Genomic DNA, 16,077 nt, shown 5'->3' with positions numbered 1-16,077 from the left:
AGTCTTAGGTCAGTTTTGAATTTCTACAACATCAGAAAAACAAGATAGAATGCTAAAGTCGAGTTACTCAGCTAGTAAAAGTGCAAACGAGAAATTTCAACATTTTCTGAAATATCGGGAGAGATTTTGCAAAAAAATTTAAAATTTTTCAAACTTGTGCTCGTGACAGTTTTGGGCTGATTGTGGGCGTTAGATTGGCGGTGCCAACATTTGGAAACAAACTGGCGCTGCGTCTATGTCTCTGAAAGCTGCTACTTAATCTCAACATTCTAGCTTTTGTAGTTCCTGAGATCGAGACGTTCATACGGACGGACAGACAGACATGGCCAGATCGATTCGGGAATTGATCCTGATCAAGAATGTTACGTACTTTTCATTGAATCTAGTATACCCTTTTACTCTACGAGTAACGGATATAAAAATGGAAAAAATAAACGGAAGGCAGCAAATAAAAACGAAAGCCAAGTGGGCAATATGACTCGCTCTGCCCGACGACTCTTTATTTGCTCCGCTTTTTGCTAGCATCAGCAGCAAAATGCAGACAGAAACAGGATGCAGGCGACTCCATAACTCACGGAGTCGGGCAAAACACGCTGAGGATATCCGTTTTGGGCATTCCCATGATTGAGGTTGTCCTCCGTCAGTTCCAAACTGCTCCTTCGTGTCGCTATTTCTGCCCTGCCTACTTGACTATGCATGGGCCGTGGTGGATTGCGAATGGAGCCCTTGCACTGCGAGAAAATCGCGTTGTCATGCTGCATATATCAAACTTGACGATCCAAAATACTCGTATATCATTGCATGCTTATGAACCCTAAAAGGGCTTTGAATACTTCTCTCAGTGCCCTAGAAGACGAGGAGCCTTGCGTTTGGCATTTAAATTGACGTATTCCAAAGCTCTGGCTATGTCCATGACTGTCATAAATGTGATAAGGGATGATATGCCTCGTTTCAGCCTCCCTGCCCGCGCCATCTTCCGTGGGCTGACATTTGGAGCTGGCTGCTTTGTCTTAATTAATAAGTCAATAGCTTGAAAGCTTGAGGCTGCTTACGCCGCCCAAACGACAGCATCTGCTCTTCTCCATAATTTAGTTAATGCGCTGCTCCTAAACTAAGGCCGCTGTCGGTCGGTCCTCAATACTCCCCCGCTCTCTGGACCAACATCCAGCCACTCCTTCTGCCCAAATCCCAGATACTGAGATGCTTAGATGCTTAACAAAGTGGGACAGATAGGAGCAATTTGCCTGCGACGAGGTGACAAAGGTGCGCGGTTTGAGGAAAACTGAATGGTAATGGTGGCCAGAGCAGAGGCAGCTTCGGGCCTTGTGAAAACATGGATACCCTGAGGAAACCCTAATTGGATGTGAGCGGGAGGGATTATCTGAGAGAGCAATCTTCACTTTGTGGGTAACTAGATTTACGAGTGTAGAACACATGACTGGTAGTTTGCCCAGAATAATATTAAAGCCTCATGTGACGCATCAATAGCCTTACAATTTCAAAATCAGAAGTGATTACCCAACTATCTTAGAAATGAATCTTCTGTTATACAGAATGTAAATTTTGCTTCATATTGACAGAAAGATTGATACGTCTTTTTCCTTTTTTTTATCGAATTCACTGTGAAGGCCCAGAAGAAACGACATTAGCTAGCTTTGCTGCCACTCTTCCAGGAAGTGTTGAAAAAGTGGCTGTAATGCTGCCGCTTAATTTCGTTATGAGCCCATGCACATTTGCGCCATTTCGCAACATTTTCATAATGGCGTCGCTTGCTGCAGGCACACACGTGGCCAACTGTGTAAAAGTTGATGGGGGATGTGAATGTGGATGGTGAAGGGGGTGCGAGTGTGAGTCTATGGCTGGATGACTGACAACATCGTTTGGCGGTTGAGTTTTTTATGCCAACGCCGTCGTGACAGCAGCATCGACAGCAGGAGCAGCAGCATTGGCAAACGGGCCTAATGGCGCAAATGTTCAATAAAGAGGCTTTTAACGTGCGCAGCTCCGCTGCCTCCATTCTCCATTCTCACCACCATGAACTAGACAGGATACGTCGTCGATGCTCTGCAATCTGGGCCCACTCCGCTGGGCCCTTTTAGATGCTACTGGAACGCACTTGGTGGCGCCGCACCTCCACGGAGTGTGAATGAAATGACCATATCCACGCTGAATAATACATGGTGCCCGTGAAAGCCATGTTTATTGGAGAGGGCTCCAAATATTTTTAGCTTGATTGGTACATGCCAGATACAATTAATTTGGACGCGGGCTGCAAAAAGGGGCCGCTGTTTTTGCTTGAAATTTGTTTGAATAATAAACACTCGCATGGCCACACTTCCCTGCCTTGATGGATGTGCCTCCAGCACATGGTGCGGTTTGGCTGGCTGTTCCGTAACAAATAGATCTACATATATGTGTTCATGAGTTCATTTTTAATTAAAATCTGCCTATGCGAGGATCGAATAAATTGAATTCGCGCGAAAGAGCAACACTAACACATTTATGACGCACGCAGCAGTTGATAAGTGCCATAAAAACTGAATTTCCAATTAGGAAATTTCAAAATCATACAGCGTTCATCCGAGGGACCCTTGAAACATGCAAATGCCCTACGCAGCAGAAGAAAGCTTGTGTCATTCAATTATTTCGCTATTATTTGGTCGAGGCCCTCGACTCCGCAAAGCATTCCCACACGTAGTATTCCCACTCTAGAAACGGGGTCTCAGCATCGTATCCGTACCTCGGAGCTCCCCTGTCAGTGCGTCCATGATTAATAAATGCGACACACTCACGACCACAACATCACTGACACCTCCAGAAGGCCAACAGCCGTCAAGGTGGGCTAAGTATGCTGTGGCTTTCCAGCTCGACTCCCCTCTGTTTTTGCCGGGCCCCAACCACAAGCACACACACGGCTCTCACTCACGCCTAGAGATACACAGAGAAAAAAATCGATATACGAGTATACCTTAATCAGTATCTAGTGAATTGAAAAATCTATTTGCAAGTGTGTTTGGGGCACAAAATGTGTGGAGTACCTTCCGGCGCCTTTAAATATTATACAATATTTTTCTAGGATTTTGAGTTCTCTTTCGGTAGTGGCCCTTAGAAGGAATTTATATTTCGGTGGTTGGAAATTTTCATATACTTTTCCGTGTACATAAATATGCAAACTTTATCGTGGCACGCAGCTCTTTTGTCACAAACAAGTAAAACAACAAGTACACGTAGCCATAACGTGGTACAAACTGCTCTCAAAAGGCGAACTTGAGTCACAAAGCTGAGGATAAAATGATATATATGCACACGTAAATACTTCATATTTACGAACAGCCAAAAGGGTATTGTGGTTTTCGCTCAGCATTTCGGAAAATATAATTAATTTAGTCTAAAAGTGAGTTTACGCCACAGCGCCAATGAGATTATTTAAAGAGTCATTAGGCAATTGTGAAACCAGCCCAAAACTTTCCGTCAACTCATTGTAGTACAAGAAAATGCTGAAAAGCTAAAATTAGCTGAGAGCTCACTAATAGTTGCACCAACTTATATGGCGCTATTGAAATCGCACAGAAATCGAAAGGACCTCCTTGATCCCTTGTCAAATCAAATTAACTAAGATATTTATACGCCTTTATCGCTTACATTCCCTTGCAGATTGAGGAAATCCATTGGCCGACGGTTTTACAGCATTCAATCAAGCGCAAATTGGCTCAACTTGCAAAAAGGGCACATTTTCGGGCTTGCAAATTCCAATCTTGAAACTAAATGACGCCTGTGTCTGAAACCGAAACCGAAACGCTGCTGCCAAATACCGCAACGCTGGACGCCAGACGACGGCCACAAATTAGCCAGCCAGCCGTAGATTTGCAAGTCTAAGGAGTCGCCAGCCCACCAGAACGCAGAAAGGGATCCCTGTTCAAAGGAGCCAACGAAGGCCTGTCTGAAACACAGGAGAAACATCAAAGGGAGCACCAGCCAGTGTTACTGCGACTGCGACTATTTTTCGGGAGCGCCAAAGGATTCATTAAAAAACCGCCAACCTGGAACTAATGGAATTAGAGAATATTGTGGCCAATACGGTCTACTTGAAAGCGAGAGAAGGTAAGTGGCTTTACTTTCTGAGGAAGTGAATATTTAAACACTTGAGTGCCGACATAAACAATGTCTGTCGATGGACTTCAAGGCAAACTCGTACAATATGGCGGTTTATCAACTTTAATATGTGCTTTTAAGTTTAATCGAGGATATTTCAATTAGCCAGTTCAAGAAGCTCACGAAAGCGGCTTTAATTCAGTTCAAGAGAATTCCTTAAGCTGCTACGGTAGAGCATCCTTGCAATCGCCAAATTGTACCTCTTCGTTGGAGAGCACCTGGCTGAAGTGCTGAAGGGGCCCGTGTTGTCACCTGCCATCGATTTTGGCTGCCTCATCCGCCCCATCTGCCGCACCGAAGGGTGGTCTGCTTAATTGGAGGCGCTGAAGTTGGGCTGGAATTTTCCCATGGATAAGCGAGGATGTGGGGCTGCCACTGCCGATTTTGTCCTCGGTCGCTTCTCGGGCTGGTCCTGGGTTTTATCTAAAGTTAATGAAGCGTTAAATGTTTGCGCTCCAGCAACTTATTCATTTTCATGCTCCATGGTGCCGGGCTTTAAGTGCTCTATTGGATGAACGTGGACGCTCCCGCAGATACACTTCACTTCGTTATCGAGGTCACACTTCAATTGCAGGGCCCACGCCTCCGCCAAGTTCACTGTCAGCTCGGCAAACTCCGCCCACATGACCCCACATCCCACATCCAGCGCGCATTCCTTGTTGTTTGGCGCCATTGTTCTGTTTATTTACAGCAGGGGCAACTTTGGCGATTAGGTTGTGGGAAATTTATGCAAAGTTATGCATTAGACGGAGAGAGAAGTTTGTGCAAGGCGCCGCCAGCAAAGGTCACCTTCACTCGGCGTCGTCGGTATCGTTGCTATCATGCACATCCCAAGCATCCCAACATGTTGCATGCCCCAACTGAGTGTATCGCATCCTTCTGCATGCGCCCAATCAAATATTTCATTTTAAATGTTATTTATTTTATTGCCGTCTGCCTGATAGTAAGAGCAGTCCCCTTTCTGCCAGATACTTTGGTTCGTTTGGTTTCGGGCCGCCTCAACAGATTTAAATGACAGAAACGTGCGCAAAATTTCAATTTGTAGTAATGTAATATTTTAGAGCGGAGCGGAATGGCAATGGGCTAGAAGCTGCTGGGCAAATGACTCCGGAGCGGGATGGGCATACACATTTGCAATACATTTTACAAGTCAGAAAGTGAATTTGTCTTCGGGAAGCAGGGAGATGGCCTCAAATGAAGTCGCGCCGCCAACTGCCGACGGCAACAAGAGGAAAATCCATTGCCATAAAGTTTTTCGGTCCCATTCTGCTATTCTGCCTTATTCCTGGTCCGGAAAAGTTCTGGCCGTACCCGTCATATTTTCTGGCTAGCAAAGTTATTGTTGAATGTTGTACTTCAGCTAAAGTATGCGAAAGCAAATGCAAATGTAAGCAGCACGGATGATTGTTCGTTTCTTAGTCACTCATTTACAAGGACTTATAGCTGTCAGATTGCTGGTATGAAAACTCTGGGATGTTCACGAGATTGCCAGACTTTCGGTGCACTTTACCTGTCCTGGAAGTGCAGCTTCCAGTAAGTGAACCTTGAACCACGAGCATGTGGCTGCGTATAGAAACACTCTTTCTTAGAAAGCGGCCTAATAAATGTCCATGCAAGAGAGTCGCTGATTCTCAAACTCATGAATTACGACCCGATTTCTGCCTATGCACGGCTATTGCAGATTAGCAATTGTTTCATCGAATTGCCTGGTTTAATTTGATACTCAGCGAGCATTTCTGCCGACCCAAACGAGTGTGCAATCAAGTAGAAGTCATTGCCTGTCAGAGAATTGGTCTGCAAGCCAATTCTCCCGTATCAGCTTACAGATTGTCGTTGCCGATGCTATCTGCAGTAAGTATATTTACATGTGTGGGACAGAACCGAATCGGATCGGGATCGGGATCAGGGGTCGGATGTCGGAGCCGGGGTCTTGAGCCACCTACGTCACTCCGCGGAAGCAGTGCGTCACAGAGGCGGCTTATCAGGGACGCTGGTGGTTCGTTGTGGTGCAAGTGGCGCGGCGTGCGATAGTGGCGTGGCAAACCGTGATTGCTGGCCCGTCCAATGGCTGGAAGGCCACGCCCCGCAGACGACAAGCCAGCAGCTGCTCAAAAACGTTGTTTGGGCTAATTGAATGCATTCCTTAATGACTGCAAATGCCAAACTGCTTTCCTTTTGTGCTGGCATTAGGGAAAATTATGTTTGAGTTCTGAGCTGGTCTGTTATGTCTCCTCTTTCCTCTCGCCCCCCTCCACCACCAGTTTTCCTTCTTCTCTCGCCAGTCAAGTCTTCTTCGTGGCATTAAAATGACGTCGCATTAAAATGGTTTGTGGTCGACGGGGAGTTGAGGGGGGAAAACGTCGCCATGGCCGCATAAATTTCACCCTAATACCCGGCCATAATGCTGATTATACCAAGAGGCAGACGTTGAAATTCAGAAGACTCCTCTTCAAGTCGGAATGAAGTGAGAAATTTAATTTGGTCCCAGCTCAAAAGTTTGCCGCTGCACTCCAGTTATCAGCTGGCCCGAGTGCCATAAAGAGTGGAATTTATAGTGCGATAGCGAATTAGAATCCCCTCCAACTAAAAGTGAACAATTAAAGCAGAGTCAGAAGCTTATCGCCGAACTGCGAAACAGCAGCCGCAACTTGTTTGGCGGTGGCCTTAGATGTCTCGCACCCATTTGTGGCGCAAATTTAGTGTCGAGTAAATCGGGATCCAACCTCAAATATAAGGTACATAATTCAAAAATTGGTTTTCTTGAAACTCCTGTGGAATTTGTGGAGTGGAATTTTCATTATCCGCTTGCACTGTGATCCTATTCCGAGTTCGGCCTAGAGTATTACAGTGTGCTTGTTTTCGGGAGCGACAGGTGCATTGGCCAACTGGAAAAGCGGTTCATTGACCGCTGGCCAAGTAAACAAGTGAGTGGCCGCAGCGTGGGCAACGCAACCCAGCGGAGAAGCACGCGAATTCATTTCAAGTGGTTCCCAGCGGCTGTTCTCTTTATCGGGTGGGTCCAACAAGCCCCAGTTATGTTGTATGTATGTTAAGCAGTTTCAAAATCTAGATGTTAATTATCGCACGCAAACCTGGCGAACCAAACTGGGCAGAGTGGCCCACTCAGGCAGCTCGCCAGTTGGGCAGCTCATCAAACCCACAATCTCTGGCGGAATGTCGGACGTCCTGGTGGCATAAGGGGAGCCACTGCGGTCTGCGGTGCCTGTCTTTGGTGCCCTTTGCCATTTGCCCTTTGGCATTTGGCCTTTGCCCTATCTGCAGTTGCAGCACGTACCACCCACATCGCCGGGAAGCAACTAATCACGACGAAACTGCGTCTGTGCAAGCCCCTCGCCCTTTGTGGGTAATTGCAATCAAAACGATTGTTGTTTGGCAAATTGAAGACACATTGATTGTTGCCACGCACCACATTCGCCCTAATTGTGTATGTAAAGTGCCACCAATGAAGAGCAGCTACAAAGAACATGTGGCGTTAGCTCCCTGAAACTAACTCCAGATATCCGAACAGTTAACATTTCCGCTGACGGGCATAAACAATATTCATTAGCACTTTGACGCGTGTAAGTAATGTGCGACTGCCGAGCAACAAGGCGGTATTTTATGATCGACAGCGAGCTACCTTACAATTTTACAATTACAACTTAAAGTCAAGAGAAATACCGACTTCTTTCTTAACAAGCTGTCTTGCAATACGTATACTTGATATAGTGATTCTGTTGCCAGTGCAATATTTAAACGATGGACGATAGAGCAGTTAAATGCGTTCGGATAGCAATTATGCCGGATAATTATAGCCAATTACCACAGCAAAGAGCTGAAATGACTGTAGCTGTCCTTCGATTTGTTAATTTGCCTTCTTCACAAAGGATGATGGGCTTGTAAGGCGAGTTTTTCAGCCTCCGCCGGGGGAAAACGGATATACCCGTGCGTTGGCGAATATGGAACTCATATGATGCAAACATATCTAGCCCAGAGAAAACCATGTTTATACGCTGTCTGTTTCAGCGTAGGTTTTTTTTTTTGCGCGGCCGCTGTGGGAATCTAAGAGATTGCTTTTGCAAAACCGGTAGCTGCTGCCGGGGGAGTTTCAAGCACAGATACTCAGATACAGATACAGATACAAACTGTTTTTGACGTAGGCAAACGGCAATAATCAGAATGGCAGCGCAACAATAAGAAATAACATCGAAACGTCGACCCCCGAGGCTCGAGAATCGAATCGCTGTATTAAGTGACGCGCTGCTTCGTCAGCAAATGAATATTTAATCGGAATATTTAATCGTTTTGTCGATGGAGCGCACACGTAGTAAGCGAAATATGAGTATTCAAATCATTTTTTGGCGTAGAGGTGGTCCATTCGTCTTCGTCCCTCCCAAATGTTTGATCTCTCTCCTAATTGATTGAAATTGATATTTATGATTGTATATTGTCATCAAACAGATAGCGTTTTATGCTCTGCTCTTGCCTACGCATTCAATCTAGTTTTGAACTAGGGAATCTCATTATGGAAAATTACCGCTGGGAATCCCCGATCTCATCAGGCTCCCTTGGAACCTTGGAACTCCGTTGTGAGCTTGCCCCATCCACTCGCATCTTACCTCACGAAATAGCGCGTTAGGTAATACGTACATGTTGCGGGGAACCGCAGAGGACAATGCGGCAGGTGGCACGTGGTGACCCAGTAGCGCAGCTGTGACCCCAACATGCTTAAAAATGCATGCACTAATGACCGCAGAGACGACAGGTTCATGTACACAAAGTTCCAATCCTGCGACAGCGTTTTGTTTCATCGCCCTCTAACGCCCTCTGGTCAATGGTCAACGGGGCGTATGATTAATGTTTTAAATTTTCATGCGAGAATAACCGGAATTCGAAATAATTGAATCACTATGCGGGGACTACAAATCGATATGGGTTGGCCGCGGATTCATTTTTTGTCAGTCCAACGAACCTAATGAAGTGTACAATACTTTTTGGACAGGCTACCATTCTTTATCATGTTCAACATTTGGTATTGTTATACAAGTATTTCTGTATAAACACTGGTGTTCCTGATTGGTGGCCAATAACAATTTCGTACGCACTTCAATACGTTTTCGCCTATGCAATTCAAACGCATACATCATGTCTAACCCAAAATGCTTCCAGCTATCACATTTTAAATATAATTTATTATGCTGGTCTACTATAAAAGTACATACTATATAGATACCAGCTTGTGCACACCATTTTACCTGTATCTTTTGAGCTCGACACACGCTACCTGTTTGGGGGTCTGTGTGGGGAGGCGTGCGGATTATATACAAAATAAATTGGAATCTATTCACTTTGGCTGTCGGCTATGCCCAAAATAAAATGAAAAGCAAAGACGCCGCCGGCGGCAGCTGTTGCTGCCCACTGACGGGCGACACAGATCGGCAAACAGTCGGATTTATACATTATATGGACGAATATAGCCGGGGAGACTCGGACAGACGGATGGACGGCTGGACGGATGGACGGATGGAGCGATAAGCAAGGCGACTTAAGCGCCATTAGCCTGCCACGAGCCCACGTCTACGGCCACTGGAGTCGGCCGGGACCATAAAGCAAATTTATTGATTGTTTTGACAATTAATTTTTTATACTGGGCATTATTTATATGGGGTCGTGATGGGAGGAACAAAGGCTCGGCGAAATTCCATGCAAAATGCTTTTTATACATATACTTTTGATATTTGTTTACGCTCCTCTCGCCTGGCTCCCGCTCTAATTTATTTTTATTATGTTGGATTCTTGTTTTAATTTGCCAGCGGGAGTGCAAGAGGCGGCAGATGCTGCAACAAGCGTGCCAGACTCATAAATTAAAAGCATCAAAAGTCGAAAAGTGACGGGAGCTGCGAGGGATTTTCATGTAGCGCTGGAGCACTGGGCGGAGTAGCTATCCGGATTGTGATTAATTTGTCGGCAAGGCAACGCGACGTATGCGCAATGCACGCAAATGCCAGCGGAGAGACAGAAAGTCTGGGCTGCGGATTGGGATTGGGAATGGGATTGCTGCTCTTCTGGTCAAAACAAGCAGATCCCGAGGATAAATCGCCTATTTGTCTTTGTTAGGCATAGGGGCCCAGTTCCACCGTCCAAGGACCTTCCTTATGATTGATGTCCTCCGGGCGCAATGCGTGTTGCCTGCTTTTGGGCGCTGTTGCCTGTCACTTTACGAGCACGGGAACAATGCCAGAAGTGAGCCACTGAGCTTGGACTGCGTTAAATAAAAATAAACGCCCATAGTTTGCAGAAGGGAGAGCCTTCGTCCCTCAAAAGCGCCTCCGCACCTCCTCGAAAAGCGGCGTTTTATGTCCCGGCATAAAAGTGGAGCCTGGTGAGACTGGGAGCCTGAGGAGCAACGGATCTTGGCATATTTTATGCTGTCGTCTGTCATGAAATCGTAAGTGTCGCAGTGAAAATTTCTGCTGATGAAAGCCAAGTGAGTTATATGGCACACTGGGCTGCTGAGTGGTGCAAAATCGATATTTATTTATTTGGCTCACTTTACGATTATGCCCGGAGGCTCACCTCTGTGTAAAGGTGTGTCCTGGCAGGGATTCACCCTTGATCATTTCCTGATTTATGGGAAATGGCTATATACACGGGGGACCGGAACCCAGTCGTTCTCGACCACTGTGCGAATAGGGTACTGAACATGGAAATGAATCTCGTGTTGCTGTTGCCTCTGCTGACAACGTGTCGTATGCGCAATTTTGCCATATAAATGACAGCATTTCAGGTTTATGGCAGTTTGCGATTCTCACGCGCGCTTCGCATATCAATTTCAATTCAATTTTTGACAGCATACAACGCATCCATTATCCGAGTGCCTAGTGCGTAGTGCGAAGTGCCTAGAGCCGAGTTGCAGCAGTGGCAACTTTAATTTCTAAAATGCAGCCAGTCTGGGTCTTTACACTTCATTGGTTGCCAAATGTGCCGGCAACTTGAAATGTTGTCAGCGGCAGCAGCAGCAGCAACAATTCCCCAAAGCAAATAAATAAATGTCAACGGCAAATGGGGAAACCAAAGGTAAGCCGCTCGCTTTTTGCTGCTGAGGCTTAAAAGCAATTATAAAATGCAGCGACAGCTAAATAATACCAATGTAATGAGTGTGTCTGTGTGGGCCAGCCAGAGCTTTTCAATTTCCATTTAGCATTTAAATCGCAGCATAAACACAATACAAGTAATGCACTGCGCCGAGTGCTGGTTCTCCTTCTCCACAGTCCACCATTCCACATAAAAAATTGTTCGAATTGATTTTATTTATTGACGGCCGACGCGAGAATTGCAAATGCAATTTCAATTAAACCGTTGATGCCACAAAAGCTGACGAGTTTGCAGTGCCAATTGAAATCGCGCAGCGGAGCTTATTGTTTGTTTGGTGCCTGGGTGGCCGATTGTTTGACTTGGCTTCAAAACGACTTGGTCCCCAGTGACATCCAGCCGCCATAAAATGCCAAGCTGACATCAAATGCTGAGGAGTCTCTAAAAAAGGATTCCATATCCCAAACACGAAAAACCAATTCCGAAGGCCTCACACTTGGGGTATTGTAATGCGAATCTTCTAGTTCACTTTATTAATATCCAATCAATCGGTTTCTCTCTGTGCACTGCAGCACAATCTGAAGACATAAATAACTTTAATAACCACGAGCATCAAGCTAATCTCCATTCACATGGCTTTTATGTATATGTATGTGCTGGTCCTTTGTTTATCTATGCATTACACATGAGTGATACAAAGCATTGCATAACAACCGACAGCAGTAAAGATTCTGGGCTTTATTGCCTTATTAATTTCCAGAGATGAGACGCAAGCAGGACACTTAAGGCAATGTGCCATGTCCCAAGTCGATTGTTGATACATTGGGATTTGCTTTAAATGCTCTTATTTGCTACACTTGCAAGCCCTGCAGCTTAGCTTTTTACTCCTCCCCATATGCCTAATACTACTAGTAATGTGGCCATAATTTCCTGGAGGGCAATTATTTCCGCCTCGTGGCATTCGAAGGCATCTAATTACATTTCCAGGATCTTGGATGTGCTAATGGTGATTGCACTTTCTGCTCGTAGTGCGCATTTTGTGGCGCTGGTGCCGATGTTCCCCTGACCCAACGCTGCGTATGAGCAATGCCTGAGTGCCTCGCATTTGGTATGCGCATTTAATTATAATTACTACTTACAAGCTGCCTAATGCGCTCAACGCGATTGGCGTGTGTACAGATGCGATGGGTTGGGATGGGCTGGGATGCGGATGCGGATCGGGATGGGCACCCTTATATCATATTATAACGAGAGCATAAGCCGCTTGCGTTGCATTAGAACGACAGCTTGGCAGAACGCCGCCTTCGACGACTGTCAACTGGCTTTTGTTGCTGTCACTGCATTCTGGCATTGCACATCTGCCATTGTTACTCGACAGCACCGCCTGCTGATTGTTTGACTGAGTGGTTTGGTGGTTGGCTGGATGGGTGGCTTCGCGACTTGTGTGCTGGGCTTGTCAACTAAAAATAACACACCCACATGAGTGAAAACCGCCGAGTGCTTGGCGGTAAACAATGACATTCGCTCAGCTTGATAAGTCGCATTTTTTGCCATTTCAAAACGTTTAATTTCTGCCAAGACACTTATTTTCGTACGCTTGCTTCTATTTATATTGCTCATTGCTGGCACTTTTCATTAAACGCCATTTGTATAAGTAATCGCATAAGTATTTACCTTTTTTGTGCTCGAATTGCAGAAATCTAGACAGGCAGCTCATTTTCAGGCTATTCAAGCTTCTGCTGCTGCTTCTGCTTTCCAGCTATCATTTTTCGGATTCATCCGCGAACTGCCGAGAAGTCAGACATGCAAATTGTCTGCCGGTGAAAGTGAGTGAGAGAAATTGCAGCTTTGGCAGGTTTTATTGGCCAACCCGTTAGATGACGAGCATCCATCAAAGAAACGGCAGCAAATCGCTGCTTTATGATAACTAAATGCAAATGGAAATCACCAGGCTGCAGTCGAATGGGAAAACGAGCCAGAGTAAATAACAAGCATCGATCATGTTGTTCGCCTGTCAAATGAGCTGCCAAACAAGGCCGCTTAATGTGGGAATGCGGCATGTGTGTTTGTTTTTAGCTGTTTAGCTGTTGGCCAGAGCAAACATTTATCTATTGGCAAGTGCGGGCTCCCCATCCAATCGCAGCCGAAACAGCGAACTGAACCGGCCTGAAATCAAATCAAATGTTTGCCAAAATGTAGAGCGTTTAATTGACTGTTTGTGCGGCTGTAAGTAGCAAGTAGCAAGAAGCAAGTCGCAAGTCGCAAGTCGCTGCAAATCGACTCCACTCGACTGCAATTAATGTCAAGTCAGCGGACACTGATGAGCCGCCAATGAGGGCAACTAATAAAATTCATTCATAAATAATTCAATGGAACAGAGGAGCATTCGCCGTGTCAATTTATAACAATTTCGCAGGCGTTGCTCGCTGCTCGCCTTAATTGATTTGTTTTGCACCCAATGGAGGGGCAGTCGTCTGTTTGGCGTTTGAATGTTTGAACGAGCCTAGCCAAATTGGCATAGATTGAGAATAATTGTGCGTTGTCCGTCCACCGAAAAAAAATCCCGACCCCGTCCACCCGTGTTATCAGTAGCAGCAATCCACGTCTGCTCCGCAAGTCCATCTATCACGCAATCTTCTATCTCGGCCATGTGCCCGGCTAATGAGCAGCCCGAAATAGAAAAATACTCGAAAATTATACATGCAAATCCAGACTGATAAAATGGCCCAGATAATTGCGATTAATCTGGCCGGTCCGTAATAAGTCCATTGTGGCAGAAAGAAAGCACATGATCGTCGGCGGAATTGACCTTAAAGCCGTTTAAAGCGCTTTTAAAGAGCTCCCCTGGCAACAGCTGCACACTTGCTCGGCGGTATATTACTCAAATGTTGTACAACTTCCAATGCAACCACCATATGTGCAACAGCGAACAACACACAGCGGCGAGCAGCAGCAGCAACCCTATTATTTTCAAAGAAATGTTCTTTTTTTTATATAAGGCACACTTATTAAACAAGTGGGTATGATGTTTGTATGGTCAAGTCGATTTTCTGGAAAAACTCACTCTTTTGAAAAGTATTTGCGTGAATGCAATCCTCTTGAAGTGTGTAAAAAACGTTGTTACTCCACAATAGATTATCATTCCTAATGGGTATGTTTCGGGCGGAAGACCCTCTCTTCTTGTTCGAGAGTGCTTGGTACACCACACATAGCGTCGTGAACATTTTTCTATGCAACTTAATACTTTGCCAGCAGTTGCACACACACGATGAATTATCAAACAAAAAGCAATATAAAGGAGGACCGAAATAAAAGCCAATGGCAATTAGATGGCAAACAAGTTTGCAGGCCATGAGCAATGGCCAAGAGCCAGTCTATATGTGTGTGATGGTCTGAAGTAACGAGTTGGATGAAAAGGAGTGGGAACGGAAAAGGTTCGATGCCTTTATATCCAAATGGTACTTCGATGGTAGTTGATTAAGAGTAGCTTTAAATGTAGCTGTCATATGGGAATTCGGAATGTCAAATTTTCGTTTGAAAATGAGGATGCATACCTAGTCTATAAAGTGCATTGGAGCAGATAGCTTGCATTCTGGGCAGAACGTCACTCAAACATAAAATCTGATTTGATCTTGACGCTTTTCATTCAAATTTCCGGCGATGCACAAACTGATTGCTACCCTGTTGCCAGTTGTCCAGAGCAGGAGGCGAAAACATTTCGAAAATTCATTGCTGGCGCTGAGATATGCAACATTTTGACAAATACTTTGACAGCTGAAATGCAAACGCCGGCTGGCAGCAGTTGCTGTTGTTTTCGACTCGACCAGGCCAAAACCCGATGCTCCGGGTGCTCCGGGTGCGTTGGCCAAATCGCTATTCGAGCATCGAGTATGGGTGTCTGGGCATTCAGCGTTTCAGTGTTTTAGTATCAAATCACGACACAAGCAGCACGTTCGTACTGTCAGCGCTGGGCAGAATTATTTAAATTATGTACAAACTACACTTTGGCAAAAAGTTGTAATGCGAGACACGCGCCACGTGTCGTTTTTGTTTTTGATTTTGCTGTTGGTTTCGGACTTGTTGTTGCTTTTGGCCGGGCCGCGCAATTTGGTTTTGTGTGAAAAGTTTTTGGCCAAGAACTTTTTCGGCATTCTTGGCTTGCCTGATTATCAGTATTATTCTTGTGTGCCTGCCGAATGCCTGGTTTTCGGTAGGCGAGGGAAATTGCACTTTAATGCCTATAGAATGGCGAGAGGAACGTGCAATGTCTTTGATCCAATTTGCAATTCCAAGTCCCGGCCTCTTCTGCGGCGTTCCGTAAATGTTTTGGGGTCTCAGAGACTTGAGGGTGTGGACGGCGAGCATTTGCATTACAAATTCCTTTTAAGCAGGCTTTTACTCTGCCCGGTTTTATTTCATTTAATTATCAAGAAGACGAGCAACTCAAATTTCAGAAGGGGATCCAGCAAGAGGGGAAGAGGAGGCGAGGTCCTCCCTCGAGGACCTTTCAATAGGCGGCAACAGCAGCCTTTGATGTGTTACTCGTCCTTGATGTAGCCACGTGGAGCCGTGTCCTCCGCCCTGCGACGCCTACCAAAAGGTCAAAGTCCTTGGCAACACTTGTCGGAGTTTAAGGCTGAAAGGCAGTCCGCATTTCGCACCAAATTGTCATCCATCGAAACGACGCAATGATAATGAGTTCGACCGCGGCACACGCGGCGTATGATTAATCAAATGGGAGGTGGAAAAAACTCGCAGCGAAATTGAATACGTTTTATTGATTTTCATTGTTTTTTCCATTTTTCACTTTCGCGGTTTTTTATGGACATTTAA

The 16,077-nt window shown here is 45.5% G+C and overlaps 1 protein-coding gene across 2 annotated transcripts in view; it reads left to right on the top strand.

Moving 5' to 3' along the window:
• The window catches only part of LOC6554722 (G protein-coupled receptor kinase 2), a 50,049-nt gene that overhangs the window by 21,721 nt on the left and 12,251 nt on the right, over positions 1-16,077 (top strand). For both annotated transcript variants that reach the window (XM_001981048.3, XM_026975852.1), the window contains one exon: positions 3,655-4,101. In XM_001981048.3, the coding sequence (XP_001981084.1) occupies positions 4,050-4,101 (52 nt within the window). In that variant the 5' untranslated portion in view covers positions 3,655-4,049. The remainder of the gene's footprint in view (positions 1-3,654; positions 4,102-16,077) is intronic.

Source organism: Drosophila erecta, unplaced genomic scaffold (assembly GCF_003286155.1).
Source record: "Drosophila erecta strain 14021-0224.00,06,07 unplaced genomic scaffold, DereRS2 tig00000000-arrow-pilon, whole genome shotgun sequence".
In the NCBI taxonomy this organism is placed as follows: Eukaryota; Metazoa; Arthropoda; class Insecta; order Diptera; family Drosophilidae; genus Drosophila; species Drosophila erecta.
Note: the sequence above shows the minus strand (reverse complement) of the source record. Positions and strands in the feature narration are given on the sequence as shown.